We start from the raw sequence: 23,033 nt of genomic DNA on the forward strand, positions 1-23,033 counted from the left end.
ACTTGTTATTGGACTCGTTCACGTGAGAGTTTACTGCCTAATTACTCTTGTGGTGGAGGAAAAAAAACACATGGAAATGTTTTGACATGAACACAGGAGTTACAAAATCTGTACTTCTGCTTTAGAATAGTCATTTTAGTCCCAAATGAGGACTTTTATTTGACATATTCTGCTCTCCATATATGCTCTTCTTGAGCTCCTCAGGTCTTTGTATCCTGGTGAGGAGACAAAACACACCCAATAGGTCAGGGTCTGTACCCTTCGACGGAGGCATTCTGTGGAGTAAAGCAGCAGAATTGTATGATGTGGAATCAGCCTGTTAGTGTGTCCTCACACAATTACATGGTTGCAGGTAAGCTAGAGAGAAAAAAATCTTGAGAAGAGGCAAATAAGTTCTGCAGAAAAAGAAATGACCAGATGGACGTCATCAAAGCCACAGTTACATTGCCTTGAAGAGTTTTCAAGCACTGGCACTTTTTTCTATACAAAAGATCTGCAAGATTAATGGTTGTTTAATCTAAATTGCAATCTGATTTGTCGCAAATGGCAAATTGCAAAGGCTGCAATTTTGTAGGTAATATAATGTGCAGAGGACAAAACATCCCATCTACACCGACTCTTGTGTAAATCTTGCAAGCCGGTTTAGCCTTTTATAGTTTTGAAATTCATGTTATTAGCAGTTACTATTTCTCTGTTCCCTAAAGTGTTTATACTTATGGCTGTGTTGCAAATCTGCCCTGGTTTCAGGGTGACTGTAGCCTATAGTCCGCAACAATGTAGGAAAGGTTTTACATAGCAGACACAGGCCAACGGCGCATTTACAAAACATCAAAACAGTCACATGCAAATATGACGGTGCTTGTACACTTGTGAAACCAGCCAAATAGATAATGAAATAGCAGACAGTTTAATCTAGGGCTGAAATGATTAATCAAGTAAATTAAGTAATTTAATGACAAAAAAAACTTTGATTGTTATTTTATTTTCTGATTCATTTAAATTACAAATTTAAATAAACCTGCGTGAATCTGTAGCGCACAGAACTACTTGTGGCTCTCTTTTCTCACAGAGTTAATTTCCGTGTGGATCTGTAGCAACTAAAGCACAACAGAGGAGAGAGCGGAGTATTTTAAACTTACACTTTAAACTGTGTGCAGGAGCACAGAGGACCAGAGTATGAAACAGAAAGTCCGTGATGACTGGGTGAAGACATGGAGGCTACAATGAGCAGCACACGGAGCTAATGGTGCAAAATGACTCGACCTCAGTGAAGAGCTGCAGAACACCACAAGGTAAATCAACATTGGGGACATATGTGAAATCAAGAATAAAATGTTATTTTGAGCAGAGACTTACTATTACTATGAATTATAACATTTATTAAAACAATATTAAATATGCTTTTCAATATGGTTTATAGAACGTTACTCGATTAATTGAAGAAAGTAATTGATAAATTATTCAATTATTTAAAAAAAGCCCTAGTTGAATCCAGACGTGCCACATCTTTTTAGCAATCTGTAAACTCCTAATACACGTAGCACTGTCGCTGTTGTCATCTCCAAACACAAAAAGTCAGAAAATAACAATATTAGGGATGGCAAGATTAACTGTTTTTACCATCAGTATGAATATTTATGGTTATTAGTGGGATTTTGTGAACTTATGATATATGCAGAAATGTCTCAAGGTGCAACAGGAGTCGCGGGCGGTGTACGCACACATGTATGTGTGTGTATCAGAGCCCAGAGTGTCAGCAAGTCTTATAGGTTAATATTGATTGTCTGGCGTACACGTGACTATGGATAAATGCACGGAACGAACGACCAAACCATTAAACATGGCGGTCCGCACTAGTGCAAGTCAACTGCGCAAGCTACAGTCAGCAGGAGTTGTTTTATGCCCGGGGGAGGTTAGACTGGGCAGAGCGAGGGGGCACACCGCTGACCATTTGTTGGGGAAAAGCGCCTGCTCAGCGCTAGAGTGGGAAAGAAAAGAAGGGGACAGGTAGTGCCAGGGCGTAATCTTACTTAAAGCTGATTTATTCTTCACAACGTTGTTGTTGACGTGAGCCAAAGGAATGTGACTTTCTCATAGTCTCAAGCCCCGCCCCTGAGTGTTATCGTGGAGCTCATATCACTAATAACTGATATAATACTTAAAGAGCCCCAATGAGGGGCCAATAAGCTTAAAGACTAAAGCTAGGATTTTGTACGCTGAGGAAGGCAACGCTGTGCCAAAACGCGTTGGTGCATATTTGAAATTAATAGTCATTTTTGCCTTTTGCCTTGGTTTTTCTTTTGTTTCTTTTGTTTTGCTATAATTTTATACCCAAATAGTCAACCGTTTTTTTGTGAAAGCTTAAATGCATATTATTCAATCTATTTGTAGCCATTATATTCATTCACAAAATAATCTGCTGTGTTAAATGGTTGGGAGGTTAATTGTTAGAAAAAAACTAATTTTCCTCTCACAGGAATAATTGTCATAAAACAAAATGCTATGTCAACATTTCCCTCCTTTTTGCCAATAATGGTGACTTATTGTAACATTGTGATATTTACCCTCACAATAATTATGACTCTAAAATTTGATATTGTGAGAGTCATGAATAAGATCTATCCATAAAATCTACTAATGTCTGCATATTTCCTCATTTCATTTGTTTTGGAACAAGACTACAAAACCGCTTCTCTGATTGGTCACACTTACAATTGATTTCTTTTGTAGCCGATCACAGTCTAATTCCTCATCGCGGCTCATCTACCACTGAGATGATAGCACGGAGCTAAATCTGCCACTCAGAGGAAACAAGAGACTCTCACACGGCTCACAAAACACACATTTCTATGTTTAATATATATATGTGACTTTCATCCTAAAAGCTGTAATACCTTGTAAAGTTACCGGATCAAAGAAACAGTTACCATATCCTGTTCCGGCTTAAATTCAGCCCCAGTTTGGGTATTTAAGTAGTTTTTGAAAAAAAGGGATGAAACAGCACTTCTTACTAAGGCTGCAACGATTATTCGAGTAAAGTAAGCTTTGATTATTATCTTATTGCCTCGATGATTAGTTTAATTTACAAATTCAATTAAAAACATGTGAATCTGTGGTGCTTCCGTTTCTCACAAAGCTTGTTCCACCCCAGTGTCCTTGCCCTGCCACTGCGGACCCCCCATCCCACTTGTGGTCCCCTGTGCTCCCCCACACAACAACTCTGATTCCCAGTCACACTCGTACGTTTAAAAAATGCCCCTCTCTTCTATGGTGCGCCTTGAAACAGCCAATACATCCATGGAAACAACACGAAGGACCGCGACCATGTTATAATAATCTGCCAAATGCAGAGCCGCCACTCAAAACACCAGGGATCACATCAAGTTTTACAAACAATTTTCTTTGACATAAACGTAAATTAATTCATAGCTATTGTAACTGTTAACATACAGTCTGGTGATAAGTTAATCTGTCCTTTATATATTCTTCATATACACAGAGAACAGTTTGTACTGGTGAAGTGAAATGTTGCTGTTTTGGAGACCTACTTATTTGAAATTAAGAATGTTATTTTAAGAAGAAACAACTTTTTTTTAATTACAATGAACAATAACATTTATTTCAGATATCATTAGTCACCACCATTGTGATAACCAAAGGGTCAACAGGAACACTTTACAACCTGCAATACACAACAATGTGCCATTACAAAACTACTGAAAGATAATGGTAGGCTAAAGGTTGGGCTGAGCGATCAATCAAATTTTAATTGAGACTATTTAAAAGCCTGTATTATTTATCATCAGTATCAGTACAAAGTCATTTTAAATATTTTAAAGACAAATTAAAATTGAATTGATGATCATGATTGAGCAAAACAAATATTATTGAAATGATCATTATGAATATAATCAAACTGAAGCATTCAACATGGGGGGGTCTGAGTCTGGCGTCATAAAAACATCACTAGTCCAAGGACAGATCGTCCAAAGCAAAGTTCAAACTGCCACTGACCTAACAGAACAGTTATTTTTACATCTCATCTATGTGCCAGGGGCACTCATGAAAGTACAGCGCTGGTGACTCCAAAAGAACAGATTTTTTTTTTTTTGTCAATAAGAACAGATGTATCAAGGGAACACACTGTTCTTAATATTGATATTAATTTCCAAATTAAGCAGAAATAGCCTGAAGTTTGGATATTGTTTGACAGTGGATTATTGTCAGCAATGACAATCAAAAATACATCAACTAGAAGAAAACCTCACAGTTCCACCCTGGATCCAAACAGGGAATTAGACACACGCTTAACTTAAACACTTAAAACATGGGGCCAGAGCAAGTCTGAATGAGAGCTGGCGGCTGCATGGACTCTCTAATTGTGTTTCTGTCAACTCCTAATGTATATCCCCTGCTAGGTCAAAGGTTATTTGTGTTTCATACAGTCTATGAAATAACACTATTCTAGGAATTCTACGTTTTGTTTGGATGCTGCCATAAGCATCAGCACAATAGTGCACTTAATTTTGCTAGGTTTTGTGTGAGCAACCAAACTGAAAAAAAAATAAGTAAACAAATGTTTTTCTGTTACAACACCAGTGCCCTGCTGGTTTAAGAAGCACCTTTCCTCCGATTTCAACACTCTGCTGCTGCTGCTGCTGCTGCTGCTGCTGCTGGTGAAAAGATGCCAAATACAGGAGGGCTGCCTTTTGCCAAAATCCCCATGTTGGAGTGAAGGGGGCACCAGTCCAAAAATAACAGATTAGCTAAGTGAGACGTCAGGTGACCTACAAGAGCACTCTGAGGTGGAACCAGATCAACAAGCAGGCCTGAAAGAATCAAGCAGTGGGTTAGGGTTAGTTAGTGCTCAACAATATCATCATCACACTTGTAAATCCAGTCTCCAGCACATTGTCCAGCAGATGAAATTAAATGACTACAAATATTTTACTTTCAATGGAAGTGGTAAAAATAAGTATATTTTTGTATGTGAAAAACAAGCCATACTTTAAAGCAAGGGTATACAAAACAACAGCAGTATAAAGTAGTTGCCTGATTTAGCTTCTTCTAATAAAAAAAGTTGTAAGAAGAGTGCTTATATTTCCCATTTTGGCACAGAAAGGAAATGGAGCCTCTTTTATCATGGTGTCCTTTGGCTGCGAGTGACCGCTCCACCGCAGGATAAGCCCCGTCGGTATGCAGTTCAAACCCACTTGGGAGGCTCAAAGGTAGATTCCATTGTGTGTTATTTTATTGTTTCCATGTGTTATAGGGAGCCGGATGAATCCAGCAGATACACCGATGCCATTACTAGCACGGATTATGGATTATTATACTGAAAAATATGGACAGGTGACACGACTGAGCAGGGAGACCAACCTCAATATGACTTACCAAAAACATTGAAATTGGAGCCGACGTCAACAATTTGGATGTAAACATATTAATATGACCCATATTAATATGAGTGAATAAGAGTAGTGTACAGGTACTCCTCGGACAAATAAAGCATGTTCAGTGTGTTTTAATGAAGGCCATCCCTGCTCATCAAAAGGCTCAGTTATGGAATCAGCATTCAACACGGTCACTGGGAAAACTTAACGCAATATATAGAACTTCAATGTGGATATGGAGCTTGCTGGGCTCAAATGAAGAAAACATTCTGTTAAGGGTGGCCTATTTGCATTTATGTAATACTGAATGTGTTGTTGAAATGCTCACTGCCACACTAAACCAGGTGCCCCGTTTATAAAGGCAACAGAGCTAAAATTACACAACACAGAATCAGATGCCTGGAGTTCTTTAAATAGGGACGACCCACCTCTTCCCAGTCCTATATTCTGTTATGACCAGACAGTTGGGACACGAGCACACCCATAACAGTTCAGTTTCCTTGGGGCACTATTGTAAATCTAAGTCTCAGGCAGTGTTCCACCAACCCGTCTAGACTGCCAAGTATGTAATGTAAATCAATACACTTCCAACAGACTCAAAACTGCCATTTAAACTTCCATTGGAATGTGGAGTGCGCTTTACAACAGTGTTGGTTAAACACTGAGCTCAAACAAAAAAATAAACCCACAGATAAGAGTTGAAAGATAACTATTGTGAGTGCTTCCCAAGCTAAGGTGAAGCCAGAGAGTGGGCAGAGGATGCATTAGTTAGTTCACTGAAGTGGAAGGGTCAGAAAAAGAGACACGTATAGCAGCCAGTGGACTAATCAGCTTGAAATTAGTGTTAAAAGCATTTGTAATAGTTCTACCAAGTCCACTATGTAACTGTCCATTGTGTTTACATAGTAAGCCTATTTTTGTTTTTATCCTATAGTAGATTTAAATTGTTTTTCTTAACGCATGCCCTTTTTAATTTTATCATTTGTTTCATCATTGTTTTATGTTGCACTTAATCACCAAAGCAAGTTCCTATGTTTGTGAATTCTGTTCATTGGCAATGGCAATAAACCTTTTCTGATTCTGATTCTGACAATCATGCCTGGTGGATGCCTGGTTTGTATGAACTGTGGGACCAAAACCACAGTCATCTCTCTATCAGTAATTAGAATTTAAGTTAAAAAGATATACGTCATTAGGACTTACATTTGCTTGTGTGAAAAGTGTGGTTATTTATGGAATATATAGAATCTGAGCTAGATTCAATTCAATTTATTTTTAACGTCCAAAATCACAACAGCAGTTGCCTCGTACGGTGACAGTGAAAAACGGATTAAACAGTGTCCATAGGGACGAGAGGCGATGTCCCAGAGTCCTCTGTCCTTAAACCCTCCTTCTCGGCCAAGAAAAACTACAAAAAACTTCCTTGGGAAAAAGTAGAAACCTGGAGGAGTTCCACAGTGCAGAAGGGATCCGGCTCCTTCAGACGGATAGGCGGACGCGAGATAGAGAGTGGAGCAGGACCCACTCAGGAGGAAAACTAGTTCTTCCGGGCAGATGAAGATCCGTTCATATGGAGTAGAGACCACTTTTCCAGGGACTCGAGGAGCATCAAGTAAAGAATTTTCATTATCGCACTTTAAGCCACTACTTTCCCCCCCGCTTTGAACCCTGTGTTCATTACGATGAGTCTGATGTATAGATTTTACTGGCTAACGGCCACCAGGGGGCAATCTAGCAGAAAGCACAACCGTTTGACACACTGTAGAAGATGTCAGGTGACACATGTTTTCTATATTTTAAGCTTCAAAACGCTATGTGTTTTATAACAATCACTCATATTCACAGAGAAATTAGTCTAATGAGGAAGTGAATATAAATGCAGCAGAATACAAAGACACGCGCAGAGCGCGGACATGCGATATACAGCGTCTGCAGTTTAGAACCTGCTGAAGTGAAATGAGACTTTCTTGGCCAGACCTGACCACTGGGTCAAAAGACAACATTTGCATCACTTCAATGGAACATATTTTTGTGTAAATATCTCATGTTACAACGCAACACTCGTTCGCTAAGCACAAGCTCAGGAGCAGATGAACCAGATATGAAGACACAGACACAGGTAAATCAGCTCACACTGAGTAATCGAGGAAGGGGAGGACAGTAAGGAGCTGTGATGTGTTCTTTGTATGTTTGAATTCAAAATGCTGTGTGTTTTATTACAAACTAACTCATATTCACTGATAAATTAGTCCCCTGGTTAAAAAATACGCATCACTCCCGTTTTTATTTATGTGTAAACATCTCATGTTATAATGTGGGCACTTGCAGTTTATTGACAGGTGCAGCCCGATTATATGTAAAAATTCAATTTTCTTCATAAATTTGGTGTGCGTGGCTTCAAAAAGAAAACGAGCCAAATTAATTCAAAACACATCATGAGTATTTTATTTAGACCAAGAGCAAGAACACAGCGATCCGCCTTCTGGATAAGACATTCTGTTACTAAGAGATCATTGTAATGCTTTGTAAACCTAAATTGAGTAGTATTCATTGACTATAAAATATAGATCTAATATATCCAATTGTGATTTCTAGTGGTGCATTTATTGGAATAATGCAACAATTTAGAATGCATCAAACCTATTTATCCATCCATCCATCCATTTTCTACCGCTTGTTCCCTTTCGGGGTCGCGGGTGACTGGAGCCTATTTTTATATGCTACATAAATGTTTTGGTATTTCGGACTTCAAAGGTTTTAATTATGATTTATTATAAGGAAGCAGGTTTTGTGTTTATAATACAGTCCTAGTATAGTATAGTATAATATAGTGGTTAGATCCGACAACTTGATGTCTTTGTCATGACACACCATCCATTCTGATCTCAGATTCCCAATTACATTTTTGGGTTCTCCATAAAAAGGGAGGATGTTTAAACCCCAGCCAGTCAGCCCCCATTATAAAATTGCCCCGAATGTGAATACAAAAAAAATTCCACCCACTACCTGGCATCCATTTAGGAGTAAAAATAACAGCCTTTAGTGGAAAACAACAGGCTCGGACTGAGAAAATGACTCATCCCTCGCTCCATCCCCTCACCGTACGCTTTCTCTCTTCCTCTTTTCTGGTTAGCGGCATTGGCACAGTCTGTACATCACTACACAAATGGGAACATGGACGGCTAAGAGGCGCACAACACGCTAGGGCTGCCTGTTCCGGGAATATTAATAACAGACCAGGTTGTTTTTTAAGAAGAAAAACAGACCTGCAGTAATTATATAAAAATAGTCCCAGTGAACAGAACATAGTCCGATATGCATTTATTCAACCAAGACCGATACCCCATGATAGTCTTGCTGTTGTTGGTGATAAATATCAATATACATTTGGTAAGAACCATGAATTGTAATAGTTTAGTAAAGTTCACAAATTATCGTGGCACTTTTTATATATTTTACATCTATGATAACTTAAAATATTTACTATACTTTCTATGGCATTCTTGAACAGTAAGAAAAGGCATGTTTTTTAAATAGCGCAATATAAAAAATAAAACATTTAAAAAAATAACTAAATGAGAACATTTTAAGAGTTTTGATGAAGAGCTAACTAACTCAAATATATATATTTCTCGCCTACAAGACATAGCCCATAAGCGTGTGTTTTCAGGGTCAGTATCCCTCCTGTTTGATGCCGCACCTGTCCTAAGCGTGTCCGTGTGCCTGTTAAGACAGCTTAAGAGGTGCTTGTTTATCCATTAGATTACAGAGACTCCAGCAGACAGTAACCAGCAGGACATCTCAGCGTGTCTAATGTTTGTATGTGCATTGCCCCTCAAGAGAAAGCTGCTCGGCAACATGTCACTCCACTGGCGATCTTACTCAACCAAATTTCCGGGGACCAGGCACCACGTTGCTTCCATTAAATCACTAGGCACAAAATACATGTATTTAAACATAGGGGGCATGCACAGTAATCTAAGACCCTTGCCTGAATAAGGAATTACTATTCCTTATTATTATTTTTCTAATGGAAAACAACCCTATCCGTTTTGGTTAAAAAATACATACCGGTATTATTTTATATATTTTTACCGAACTACTTAGGATTGGGCTATAACATGGTTTTTACATTTTTGCTCATTGTAAATAACAATATTGATCCAAAACACTGATAGAAATTGACATTTAGATTAGATTAAAACAGGAAATGCTGTCAATTTCCTGTTGCACTCAAGTCTCAAAAGCAGCACAATACAGTATTACTTAAACATACATTAATCAATCTAAATGACTGTGTGACTTAATGATGAGGCAACACTGTTGTAACAAGGTTAAAAGCTCAAAGTAGATTTCGCATAATAAGAAAATTAAGAAACTGAGGCACTCAAAATTTTGCCCTGAAGACTGCCTTAAGGTTTTTTTTAAGCTGAAATAATACCAAGTATTTACACAAAGAATACCAAGTACTTACACATTTAAGTACCACTCCAAAATTGGAAATAACATATTTTAAAGATTTAATATGTGACTATTGTCATCAATACTGCTTAGTCCATGTCCATGTTTAAATAAAGAGGTCAAAAGGGCAGATTTTGAACAATGGCTAGAAAGATATTTTATTGCTAAAAGACCAAAATAAACATAGGTTTAGAATAATAACATGTTTGCATACCCCTACAAACATATAGTGCACAAACAAGTTCCTATGATTGCACATATACATTTGAATGTCCACCATGTGTCCATGATTCAAGTCAAGGAGAAAGAAAAGGGGAGGTACTTCATAGTGTAAGGATCATGTTGGCTTTATACACTAACCTGTACTTGTGTGATTACAATAAAATACATCCAATTTACTGTAGTTGAAAGCAGATCATTTAGTCTCCAAGAACATGTTAACGGCCGTATAATATGGTGTTGGTCCGTGACACAATGTTGATTCCTCATTAAAGAAGACACATTCAAACAATAATCCTGACACTCAAATTCCCTTCGAATTCGTCTCTCACTCAAAAGCCAGTTACACCAAACCAAAAATGCAGAGGAAAATTTGTCGCATTGACGATGATGACACGCCCTTGAAACCTTCCACAACTTTCACATTTCTCAAGAAAAATAACTACCATTTCCAGTACAAGCAGCTTCCTGACCACAGTTTAGAATCAGGCCATAAACATGGACGCCCGATGTTAAACTACTGATCTGAACTGCCACATGAAAGGCTGACTCAGAGTGGCGGCAGCAAGTTTGTGGTCGAAAGCAACATAGCTACAGACATTGACATTTTTAAGCCAAGATGACTAAGTTATTACCTGCATTTATGGCTTAACTGTGTGCATTTGCGACGCCTGCATACATTGGATGAGAGCCACAAGCAGGCATCGGGGTACAAGGAGGAAGAAGAAGAAGAAGAAGAAGAAGAAGAACGCCGAGTGGGTGGAGTCCTGAGCCGAGGTTTGCTGTGGTTCTTGTTTGTTGCTCTCTTCTGTGGTAGAAGGAGCATAGATCTTCGGAAAAGAAAAGTGCTGGTCGCGGCTGTCGGCAGCTGCTCCACACGCATTTATTTACACTCGCACAAAACCGAGTGGTGCATGTGGCGGACAGAGGCAGTGGTGTTCTCGAAGCAGCACAACACACAGAAGACAATGAGAGGATTGAACAAAAGCACTTAGCTCGGTTAGCTTTGTGATGGTACAAGTAACAGCCCCGGCGATTTGTTTTGATAATGGTGTAGGGTAAAACCAATAAGTACAACGTTTCTGGTAGAATAATTAAGGCGGATATGGGTGACTGTTTTTTGTTTTGCGGATTTAATAGCAAAAGATAAAGTAACTATGAAGTGGATACAATGTAGAATCTCATTTATAGTTTATGCCCTTGTATAGGCCTTTTTCATTAGTCCCTACTTGAATTAATCTTTATTCCAACAGTATAATGCATAAAACATGCATAGAAAAAGCATCCAAGGAAATACAATATATTTAATAAAAATCCTCTCCCTATTTCCAAATAATTCAAGCTCAATTCTTTCAGTATAATTCACAATACACAATAACACATTTTTAAAGTTGCCAAAGTTGCCAAAATGGCACACATGGAATTTTTTTCTCTCTTTTTTTTGAGTACCGGTAACTAGATCTGACTTTATATTGACGAGAAAAATGTATATGTTGCCAAATGTTTAAGATAAAATAAATCAGGCTTACAATTAAATATCAAATCCTTCTGTACGATCCGTCAAAATCTAGTTACGGTAAATACAGGCTTTTTAAACGTGAGGTGGTGCTGCTACTGAGGTGGTGAGCAGATATTATGTCTCTTAAGGGAGAAAAAGAATATTTAGAGTTACAATGTCCCACATAAATCTTAAGTTGATTACGTTTATTGCCATTGTCAATGAACTAAAGTCACAAACATAGGAACTTGCTTTGGTGATTCGGTGCGACATACAACAATCAACAATACTTAAAAACATGTTATTTAGAATCAAAAGGGGCATGCAAGGGGCAAGAAAAACAATTAAAATTTAAGATAAAAAATAAAAAAGGCTCACTATGTACGTAAAATGTACCGTTAAATTTATAGATTTAGTGCAGAAAGTGAACAGTGAAGCGCTTTAAATAATAATAAAACATCTTAAGGTGCAGACCGGCCAATGCTGTTTTCTCCAGGTAAAAAGGTATATCTTGAGAGAGCAAACTGACCAAAACACTAAACATTGATTGAGTACTTAGGTAAGAAATCAAGTCATTCAGTATAAGTAATTAAGACTGAATAAACAAAGGCTCTTGCATGCTGTTGCAGTAGCGGTGATGATTTTATGGTTACGACATCGCAGAGCTGCTCAAAGTTGCACTGGCACCGCACTCACGCACACGAGGTGCGCAGCGGCTTCAAAATCGCTTACAAGAATCACGTCTCCTTAAACTCCAGGTAATCCAAATCGGGGTCTAAATTGGGCAAGTGATTCTGTATTGTGTGGCACATTATAGTTGTGGCTGTGTTTCGGTGTTTGACGTGTTTACGCTCATTTGATTCACAATTACACAAATGTATGACGTTGGCGCCGTTTTCTCCTCCAACACTACGCAGACTTGTATTGTAATTGTGTAATAGTACTGATTGGGGCGGAGTCAGGTAAATGCAAATCATCATCCTTAGACAAAATAACAATATTACTAGTTAGTATATTAGCAGTGTATCTGACCTTTTCCCAGTATGACAAATTAGCTCTATCACACGCTCTAGGATTTATTTATATCAACTCTTATTGTCAGTCAAGACTAATGTTCTATAAAACAGAAGAGGATAAAAAGAACAAAATGTATTCATACAATATACAAACACAAAAAAACACAACCATACATTTCTCACTTATAGCCAATACAATTTGCACAGATTTTATTTTGGAGTCTGAAAAAAAACAACCCTTACATATATGCATAAATGACAATCAGCTTAAGAAATACGACAAATCAATGACTGCAAAAGAAGCATGGCGACAGTGCAGAACAAGTATTTGTGGAATGGTGGGGTTATGAATGTGTCGGCGAGTCGGTCAGAGCTGCCAGCGGGTCAGCTCCAGTGGAAAGAAACGTAAGCCTGTGAGCGAGCTTCATTTTGATGTACATCTGGTCTCAAAAACAAACCAAAGAAACGTTCTAGTCTTGCAGATACGCGTATAACTGTCTTATGTTTCGTCATTTTCCAGATTAGCACTATCAGATGGCCGCCACAAAGGTTCAATTCTGCCGTTTGCTTCACTCCGGTGCGAACAATTTCCTTTCCTGACTAAGTTGAATTAAAATACCTGACCTCCCTGCAGCCGTTGGCATCCAGCCAGCGGTGGGGCCGCTCAACCTTGGTTAGGGTTGCTAAAAACATCTATCTGACACCAGCGAGTAGAGAAAAGCCCTCGGAGCACGTGTGTGAACACTGTAAAAACAATAATAAATGGCATATGTAGTTTACATTAGAATAAAAGCATTCAAAGTAGGGGAGTCTATTAAAAAGTAAAGTTTCGTCAACACAGCACAAAAAGATAACTTGCTATTTCTAAGCTGTTGATTGCACCCTAATTAACCATGTTCTTCAAGACCCCCCCATACAATAACAGTATGTTCAGATAACACTACACAACTTCAACAGTAAAGTGTGGCATCTCCTTATTTTGATCCTCCCTATCATTTTGGATAACCAAAGTATCTGTAAGTCAAGATTGCTTATAACGACATGCCAGTCTGTTTGTACAAAATAATGCCCCAACACTGAATGTTGTAATTAGAAAGTATCTATATGTTTATAACATTTATGTTGCACCCCTAGGCCTCACATAATGCATTTTGATTTTCCATGGGCAGAGCTGCGGTAAGGTTCACGTCTAAACTCTCAAGGTACTCATGTCTCGTGTGCCCGGTCAGCCACACTTGGGTAACAAGACGTTTATAGACTCTGCACAGTGGCGACTGTCATAAGCGCCATAAGCCGATAGAAGTCAACGCTACACAGAAAGAACCATAGGGGCCCGTTCTCTGAGGTGTGCTAACCGTATCTGATCTGCTCGGAGTCAATGGGCCGCGCAGTGTCATTTAATTATGTGGTGCTGCCCGGTTTGCCGAAGCTGTGCCAGGGTTTGTTCTTGCTCGGACAGCCAAGTGCTTTGGATTCGGGCTTCAGGCTGGCTGGACAAGTAAGAGGCTGGAAAATAAGGGGAAACTGTAGAGGTTTGACCAAGCATCACCTGATAGATTACCACATTTCTGAGAGATTTAACAGGATTATATCTATGCAGTTACTCAATTTAGACGTTTCATTACAAGCATTCTTTAAAGGCAATACACATCCTCCTCATGCATTGGAGTCATTTTTTCCTCTAATTGCCATATGTGCCATTTGGTTTGGCCATACATTTTACACATACCAAAATCCAATGATGCTAGCAAAAGTAGTCTGGCAGTCGCCTTTGACAGCTTTATAGTTCAAACCCTCCACCAAAGCTGCTTTTTGAGGGGGTGGGTTCTTATATACTGTGGGTTATTATGTATATCTTGTAAAAGTTACTGGAAACTAAATAAGAAATGTATTTTTCAAGCAATAAAAACACCTGTAATTGACTAAATGCAAGACGGATAGTAAAAGGTGGGACAAACACAACTCCCAAAAGACAAGCCACAAGATCGAAACAAGACATAATTTATAATAAATAATTTGTTCTACCATGGTAGTACTACCTTTTTGGAACTATAGCGCCTCTCAAAACTCCCCAAAATTAAAAAAAAAATGTGCCTAATGTAAACAAATAAATCCCTCAATATCATTTTCCACATGTGTGGCAATTTGATCTTGCAAGCTCTAGTGGCATGAGATCTTGTCCAATAGTTAATAGATTGTTTAATGTCATACTGTGAATTCCAGCTAAGTAGGTGTTGCTCCTCCACCAGCACCACAACAAAAGTGACAGTGCCTCTGCAATGCTGCATACTACTAATGCTAATACATTATTTCATCAGAAGGCAGAAGGGCTTTTTTCAGTTTCTCAGAAGTAACGGCTACTTGGGTATGTTTGAGCACTGACACTTCAATTGAAAACATAAAATCACAATTACTATCTATAACAATATATAATATTTACAAATTATTTGTCCATCAGCTGACAGGTGGTAAGTCTAGAGCTGCTGAATTTGGCTTGATAAAACCTGCTACCAAGAGGGCGTATAAAAGCAGACTAGAGCTCCTTCCTTCTGTCAGAGTTAAGTGTAAAGAGTCGACTGTGGAAAAGTGTCCAGTGAAACCCTAGACAGAGCAACGAGACTGACACCCAGCTGACTCAGAATACACACTGTGAGGTACAGCACACAACTCAACTTACCACAGAACAGGAACGCAACATGCAAAACACATTTTAAAGAAAACCTCTGGATATTCGGCAGTAAGTTGTATATCAACTCAAATGCTCACTGACTTGTTGCCATTTTCAAAATGTAACAGGAATGTATGCTAATGTCAAAAAGACTTGATTTCAACACAGCATGGCGTATTTCCCAATATTAACCAAAACAAAACTGACATTTACAACAACAAAAAAATCTATTTATCTATATATAGATCTGTCTATGAGATAGAGATAATTACTGGGGGAGAAAAATACCCCCATCAAAGCAATATACAAAATCAAATTTCAAGTGTACTCACAAGCAATCCACAGGCCCTTGGATTTGTTTTTGCGAACCATTTAAACTTAGAAATCTCCACGGCAGTATTTGGGTAAAGTCCGTGTACATGTCCAGCACGGGTACTTCTGGGGCCCGAGTGAAAATGAGTGCTTTGAGCTGTGATTGGGCCTGCTGTGCCACTCTGGTCTAATTTTAGATAGGCTGGGGTAGAAGTTGCAAGAAAAGGTGGTGTTGAGTAACCAGATAAACCGACATCACACTTACTTGCAGACAGTGATGATTGTTTTTTCCTAATAATGTTGAACCAGAGGTGAAGTGGTTAGTACTTCTGCCTCGTCTCAAAGAAAGAAGATTAGGGATAGCAACGTAATTATATAGTACCATGTTTATTCCCGCAAAGGACCAAGATCCAATAACTCAGTTCAAAAGGTATAACAAAAGAATTCAAGAACAATAATGGCACAATGATTGCAATATCATACCACAACAAAAAGATGAAACAATGCCTGCTGCAACAAAAATATGGCTAAATAACGTTGTAATATAACTAAACCGAATACTGTAATACCATCATCTGTTATGCAGTACACCCTTTTGCGACATACCACCGATCCATTTGTCTTCTTGTGCTGTGCAAAACTGCACATTGGCAGTGTTTTCTGCTCCCTCACTTCCTCCACAGTATACAGGACAGAGACGGACATACTGAGGCGCTTATTGGCGGCTCAAATTGCGACAAATGAGCCAAAATCTCAGCATAAAAGTGCCGGAAAACTGTCCCACTGTCCTTGCAAGCGGATGTAGTAAATTTCAGCCTAGACATTTCGATTCTGTTGTTTTGCGTCCGGCCGAAGACCAGCGCTTCTAACAGTTCAATGTTTGCAGCTGCAAGCAATAAGTAATTAGAAGCAATGACAGTTAGTTTCCTTCAGAGGGGCTGGACTGTGGGGACGGCCAACTCTGAACGGACATCAACAACAAGCGTGTAAAAACACAAGAGCATTCCAAAGAGTTTGTAGCTCAGAAAGTTCCATCTTAGCGGTAGGTTGTTTTTCTGTTTGTTGAGATTGAAGGAGTGTGTTGTGTGCTCCGAGGCCTTGCTCTAAATCCAGCCGCTGATGCGGGCCAAAGGGCTTTAAAAACAAAACTGTTGTTCTTGTGCAAATGTGCTTATCAGATGTGCAACCCACTGATTTTCTCATTCTAGCCATTACTGCAAACCTCACTTCTTTAGACGGTAAAGTGAGACATGAAGCTGAAACTGCCCTCCTAATGCCATCAACAAATAACCTTGAAGTTGCTACAAACCCGATAATAGTGCTATCGTAAAAGAATACTACAGTAATAATTTGAAGGGTGACAAAGTAGAGAATGGACTTTGTGCCTTACGACAACTCAATACTATATCATTATGACTTTGTCTTTTGTTGTCAAGGTACACTGCGTTCATATTTTTGTCTTACTAAAAGAAACCAATAAAACATACATACTTGCTGCTAAAATGGATAAAAGCAACACAAAACAAAACAAAGCTTTTAGTAACCACCAGCAATTTGGACAATAAAAAGAGTCCTGCACATAAGCACATAGTTTAATTTTATTTCATATTGATTATTATCCATTGCTCACTTCGTCCTCTTTGACCTGACTTTAAAAAAACAGCTTTCTTATCACTGAATTTGCCAGCTCATTATTTTCATATTTTCTTCAGTTAAAAGCGTAAAAGTGCGTGCTAATATTTGGGCCTGTAGAGATCTTAGACTAACAAGCTACCACTGATTCTATAGCAACGTGTCCAGGGAACATATAATCACTTTAGGAAGACCACAAGCCACAATTACTAGAGTCAATTTGACCCTCAGAGATTCCAGCCTCCGAGAAAACAATATTATACTCTACATACTGAAGAGGGAGCTGAGCAGTGGGAGAGAGGGAGTGCAACTATACATCCACAAGAAAAGAAAAGAACGTGTTGAATTTTAATTATATTCTTGATTTTTTTATGGTACAAAGGGAGTACCAATTGGAGTTTATTCGAAAGCCCATGTGCGATCTTAAATTTATTGCGCATCTGCCACAGAAGAGGAAGATGCAGAGGGAGGAGATTGAGAAAAGGAGGACTGGACTAGGGGTGTGCCAAAATATAGATATATTGTGACACTAAATTTGCGGATACAGTATCGATATCGTGGGCTGCTGTATCGATATACCGCAATGAGTCATTTCTTGTAAAGATTGTGTTGCTCGTTTAAAGAAAGGAAACTTGTTTGTTACTTTTTGAACTGTTTTGATGATTAAAATGGTGTATTTCAATTCAAGTTTGTGCAGGTCGTGGTGTAACAAAGGAAAATGTTGTTAAAATGTATCGGGTTCTTTAAACAATAGTGGTGTATCGTAGAATACCCTGCGATTCCCAGCCCTAGACTGGACCGTGTCTCAAGTTGATTTAGCGAGAATCACAGCATAAACCAGGATTCAGGAACCCGTTTGAGAGCCCACAGAGACTTGATTTTATAGGCAATTATAAATCTGAGTCTCGACGTAAAGCGGCCAGATGCAGTCCGCCTCCTGTCTGCTTAAAAGACAGGAGAAATGGATGGAAAGGACTATAAAAAGCGTTCAGGATGGCAGCGTGGTGATGACGAGTGCTTAAAATGCCAACAAGGAGGAAATAAAAGAGTACAAATGTCAACTGTAAAAGCTAGTATTCTATCCGGAAACAAGCAGCTAGCAGGAAGACAGACCAAAACTAAAGCCACATTTTATTTATTTTAAATTATTCTAAAGGATGAAATAGACAGGATAGTATAGTGTGAAATGGGAATTAGATAGTAGCAAATTGTCTTACTTTATCACAAGAACCAGAACAGACTTTAGAGCAAACAGGTTACAAAACTGTGCATTCAACTTGCAAAAAATACATTATTCAAATATAAAATGAACTGTTGCGAATATCAAATTTAGGCTGCATGATTTAGGAAATGTTTGCGATACGTGCTGTGGCTATTAAATACTGCGATAATGATATTACTTTTATATTGTATATTATTCTTGGCTCAATCATTTCAGTAATATTAAAACAAATATGTTCATGTCGCTTTATAATCCCAGCCGGATCCTAATTCATTCCATTTTGATCACCATCTTATAAAAAATATCTAAGTAAGGTACTAGTAAACTGTGTATTTTCATGTTAGGGATATACAAGTTAAACTCATGATTCACTCCAAGATCTTACACTAACTTGCTCCATATATTTTTGCTTTTTGCTGTTGTCCCATATAATTACTTTCAACTAATACAAATGTTGGTCAACTATCGCCCAATAAATCAATGAACGATTTCACGTGAAAACCCAAGAAATGTCTGTCAGTCCATATCTCACGACAAGAGCTTTACTCCTTGAAATATTTTCCAAAGGCAGGATTTGAAATATAATTTTCCTCTGGGCAGAGCTTGTTCTTACTTATAATTAGAGTCAATCAGACATCAGAGACAAAAACTACAGTCTCTGCTTCACAAAGAGTACAGCCAATTGTTTGCACTCCAAAAGGTTTAGGACCAGCTTCAGTTTGATATGGGGCTAGTTTTAGCCAGGCATTTTATGAAAAATAAAATTGAAGGATATGTATTCGTCAAACTGCATCAAAACAAAAACTAATCTCAGCTACTTTTCAACGTTTTCATTTTAAAAACAGTACATTTCTGTCCAATGCAGTTGCAGCGATATTGATTATGGTGTTAGCCAGTATTGCAATATCAATAATTTAGCTAAATATTGTGCAGCCCTACAGCTGCACAATATTGCTTGGTGCAGAACTCCATACTCTCCTACAAATATTTGTTTTGTTATAAGTTATGAAGTCAAGTTTTTCTATATACCAGCGACATCTAATAAACCAGCTTCAATACATTGAACTGGTCAAATGGGACAGTATACGCATCAATACAGTCACACATGTTCAACAGCATCATAATGGTTTCCCAAGTAACCACAGAAATGTAAATCTGGCATGTCGCAGTGTACCATTCCACATTATTCACCCATCTGTCTTAACTCAAAACATGTTCTCTGTCTGTCCCGCCAACAGAATTGAATGGGTGGAGCCTGCTTTGGGGGGCACGTTGAGTTACGACCGGCCCCGCCAACAGTAGCATCAGACGGGACCCACAGAGGAATGAAAGGGCCCCTAAAGTGGGCCTCTCCAGCACAGAAACGGACACACATACAGGAGCTGAATCTCATTTGAGTGTTTTATGGTTCCCGTCTCACTGCAGGGCCATTCCACATAACGCGCACCACTGTCCACACCCACCCGCGCTCTTCCATTACCCGGGCCAGTAGAGCTGTTGTGGAGTTTCTCCAACAGTAGGGAGAGACGCTAATGTGGCAATGCAAACAGAATTGAATAAAGAGCTAACAGGACAAGTTAGAGAAATGATGGATGGACCACTTGAGCAAGAACTTTTAGTGATCATTAACATAATTATTAACTTAACTTAATTATATTTAAACACATATATAATTATAATACATCAACCCTGATGCACAGTAGTAGGCTGAAAAAGCTTTCTGTATATGAGTTTTCTTGTTCGCCACATATTCTCTCTCTAAAATCATGTAAAGTTCATCTTATCTGATCTAATGACTGCGATGCTTACTAAACCATGCATTAGCTCACTGCTTGATGCAACTAAATGAACAGTGGGTCATTACATTGAATGCAGTGTTTGTGTACGTTACTGCCAGTGCAACAGGAGCCACGCGGAGCAGCTACGTTTGCCCAGAGTATTTGAGACTGAACTGGTTTAATTCACGCACCACGATGAAGGACATGGACTTTTTACGCAGGATTCTACTCAAAAGAGCCATGCGTGTGCGTCTCCCGTGAGTAGCCCCCAATTCTTTATCCATTACGCTCTCCTATCTTGAAATGTTCAAGAACACTGTCAAATCTATCAGAACTATTACGTGTCACACTCAGAAAGAAACACTGATGAAAAACAATCAAAGAAAGAAGTGTTAAAGATTATTAGAACTCCAAAAAATAGCATAATCTGTCACTTGTTCCACCGCGGCTGCACTACATTACACATATAAATTTACGCGTGAGCACTGAACTGCTACTACGACCACGTACAATACTAAATTAGTATCTTGTTTTGTCTATTTCTAAATGCCATTCTGAACTCTTGAATACTTACAGGTTTTTTAAAAGAAAAAGGCAACCAAAAAATAAAATGCACGTGCAGTTCAGGACACACACACACACACAACACACACAGAGAACACACACACAACACACACACAGAACACACACACACACACACACACACAACAGGTGAACCTTTCTCCCAGATCACCCAGACAGAAAAAAAAAACACAGAAAAGAAACCTACCCCACTGTTCATCCATGTTAAGTCCACTTCATGCATATCCACACACACACCGCCAGGTTTAATAAGTGCCTGTACTAATGAGCCAGGCGTGCTTTTAGTGTGGCCGTAAAAGTTAACTTGGCCATCAACGTAATTAAGGGGTCCAGCTTTAAATCAATGGAAAAGTGGTGGAAATGTAAGTCAAAAGTAGTAATACCGCGACATACATATTATATCTCGCTGTATTGTTAATGTATGTAATTTACTCTTTTGTGGCTGGTACAATTTGCTGACAGACTGATATTGCTTTTGTCTTTTTATAAGCTGCACTTTTTCAGCTGCCCGGAGGCGAACGCTGTGCTGCGAGACAGGTAAAACAAAAAGAGGCGCCTCACGGTATTAAAGTGTGGTGAAACTGGAACAAGTTAACACATCGTTTACGTTCGACAGCACGAGCTCAGTGGACAGGCTAACTATTTAGAGAAAATTAAGTACAAATAAAACTGTTGTTTTTAATTTTACATATATGAATTAACAATAGCCAATTAGAGGCCACGAGTTCCCAAATTAATACGATTATTTTTCCAATCATATGCGATAAACTGGCATTGAACATTCAGAAAATCTATGGAAGGGCAAGATTTACAGTACGGTTATTATATGACTCACAGTACATTTCTGTATTCATAGTTTTCATTATCAAGTTGGGCTTATATTATATGAGAATGCAACATTTAAAATGTTCACTCTTGCCAAAAGTAGGGGGCATAATGAGAACTAACATTTTGACTAGAAAAGATGAATAATACTTTTGTTGATTTGCTATACTGAATACAATTCAAGTCCCTCTATTTTTCAATGTCAGAGTTAAAAAAAAACTGTATCACAGAGATCTGTGTTCTTAATTGTCATGCCCTATATTTCCTCAGATTATTATAGCATTATGTTCTTTCTTACACCTATTTCAGGAACACAGATAGCTCTGTCTGCAGTCTCGCACATGTATCGAAAACATGTCCTTTGCTCTAGTAACACAGGACACGTGGACAACATGTGACAGTTGCTAGTCTTGTCTCTCTAAATTAACTAACTGAGGTCAAGACCGTAATTTAAGTTGTCATGGTTCTTATGGCCTACTTCTCCACTAGTCAACAATATTGGTATTTTATTTTTTTAATGAAAATGTTAAAAAGGCACATTTTATTTAGTCCAAAGTCCTTAAGTGAAGGTTGAGTTGTCAAGTTCTAGTCGAGTTTGACGAGTCAATTGAGGCATGTACTTTTGTGTTCAATTATTGTGTTAAAAAGTATATACCATTAATATCAATATGGCAATACTTAACAAGCATATTACAATATTTTCCAGTATTGACAGGCCTAAGCGACTCAAATGTCCACCTCCCATAACAGCAAAAACAACCACATGTTAAAAGCCATGTTGAACTAGTTAGCTAGTTGCTATTAGCTTGTTGCCAGCAGAAATCATGTTACTCAAGTCCAAATTCTTTGCAATCTAAACAAATGAGCCAAATTTGAGTGGTTCTGATTATAGGGGCCATTTATGAAAGTTTATTGCAAAAACATGAATCCCCCACATCATGTTACGCCTCATCTCTGCTCCCACGTGGACACTGCATGACCCTAAATATGACATGAGACTCCAATGACATGTGACTCCAAACCCCTGGAGACCCCTCTGCTGACAATACACAATGGGCCTGCACAACACTTATGTTTCTGCTCCGCAATTACCTCCCATAAGGAATCCATTAGCCCCGGTACGGCATACTGGTATTAAGACGCCGATGCTTGTCCAAATGTCACGAGGCCTTCCGCTTTCCTCCTCCTCTGATCTAGTCTACGCTCCACGTCCAGCCTCCGGGGCCCGTCCAGAAAACCGCGGGATCTGCCAGTGTAAACACCTGCTATCTGTCGAGGTCAAAATCCGCTGTGGTGAGTCGTGAGTGACGGCCTTTGTGCTGGATAAACAACAGAGCGTGTTTATTGAATGGTGGTTGGACCATTGAGTCGGCTGATGACAGGCTACGGTAATCCGCATATCAGGGCATTCTAAATATTGTATGTGC

General features: G+C 38.7%; 1 protein-coding gene across 3 annotated transcripts in view; it reads right to left on the bottom strand.

The window, feature by feature from the left end:
- Positions 1-23,033, bottom strand: part of LOC140363170 (vitamin D3 receptor A) — a 71,634-nt gene that overhangs the window by 44,306 nt on the left and 4,295 nt on the right. Inside the window, exon 1 of one of the 3 annotated variants that reach the window (XM_072449545.1) lies at positions 22,699-22,796. The exons of the other annotated variants lie outside the window; for them this stretch is intronic. Within the exon in view, the coding sequence (XP_072305646.1) occupies positions 22,699-22,705 (7 nt within the window). The 5' untranslated portion in view covers positions 22,706-22,796. Of the gene's footprint in view, positions 1-22,698; positions 22,797-23,033 lie in introns of those variants that run through there. 3 annotated transcript variants of the gene reach the window in all.

This window comes from Eucyclogobius newberryi, unplaced genomic scaffold (assembly GCF_026437365.1).
Source record: "Eucyclogobius newberryi isolate DKJ021-1_F unplaced genomic scaffold, fEucNew1.0.hap1 SCAF_17, whole genome shotgun sequence".
In the NCBI taxonomy this organism is placed as follows: Eukaryota; Metazoa; Chordata; class Actinopteri; order Gobiiformes; family Gobiidae; genus Eucyclogobius; species Eucyclogobius newberryi.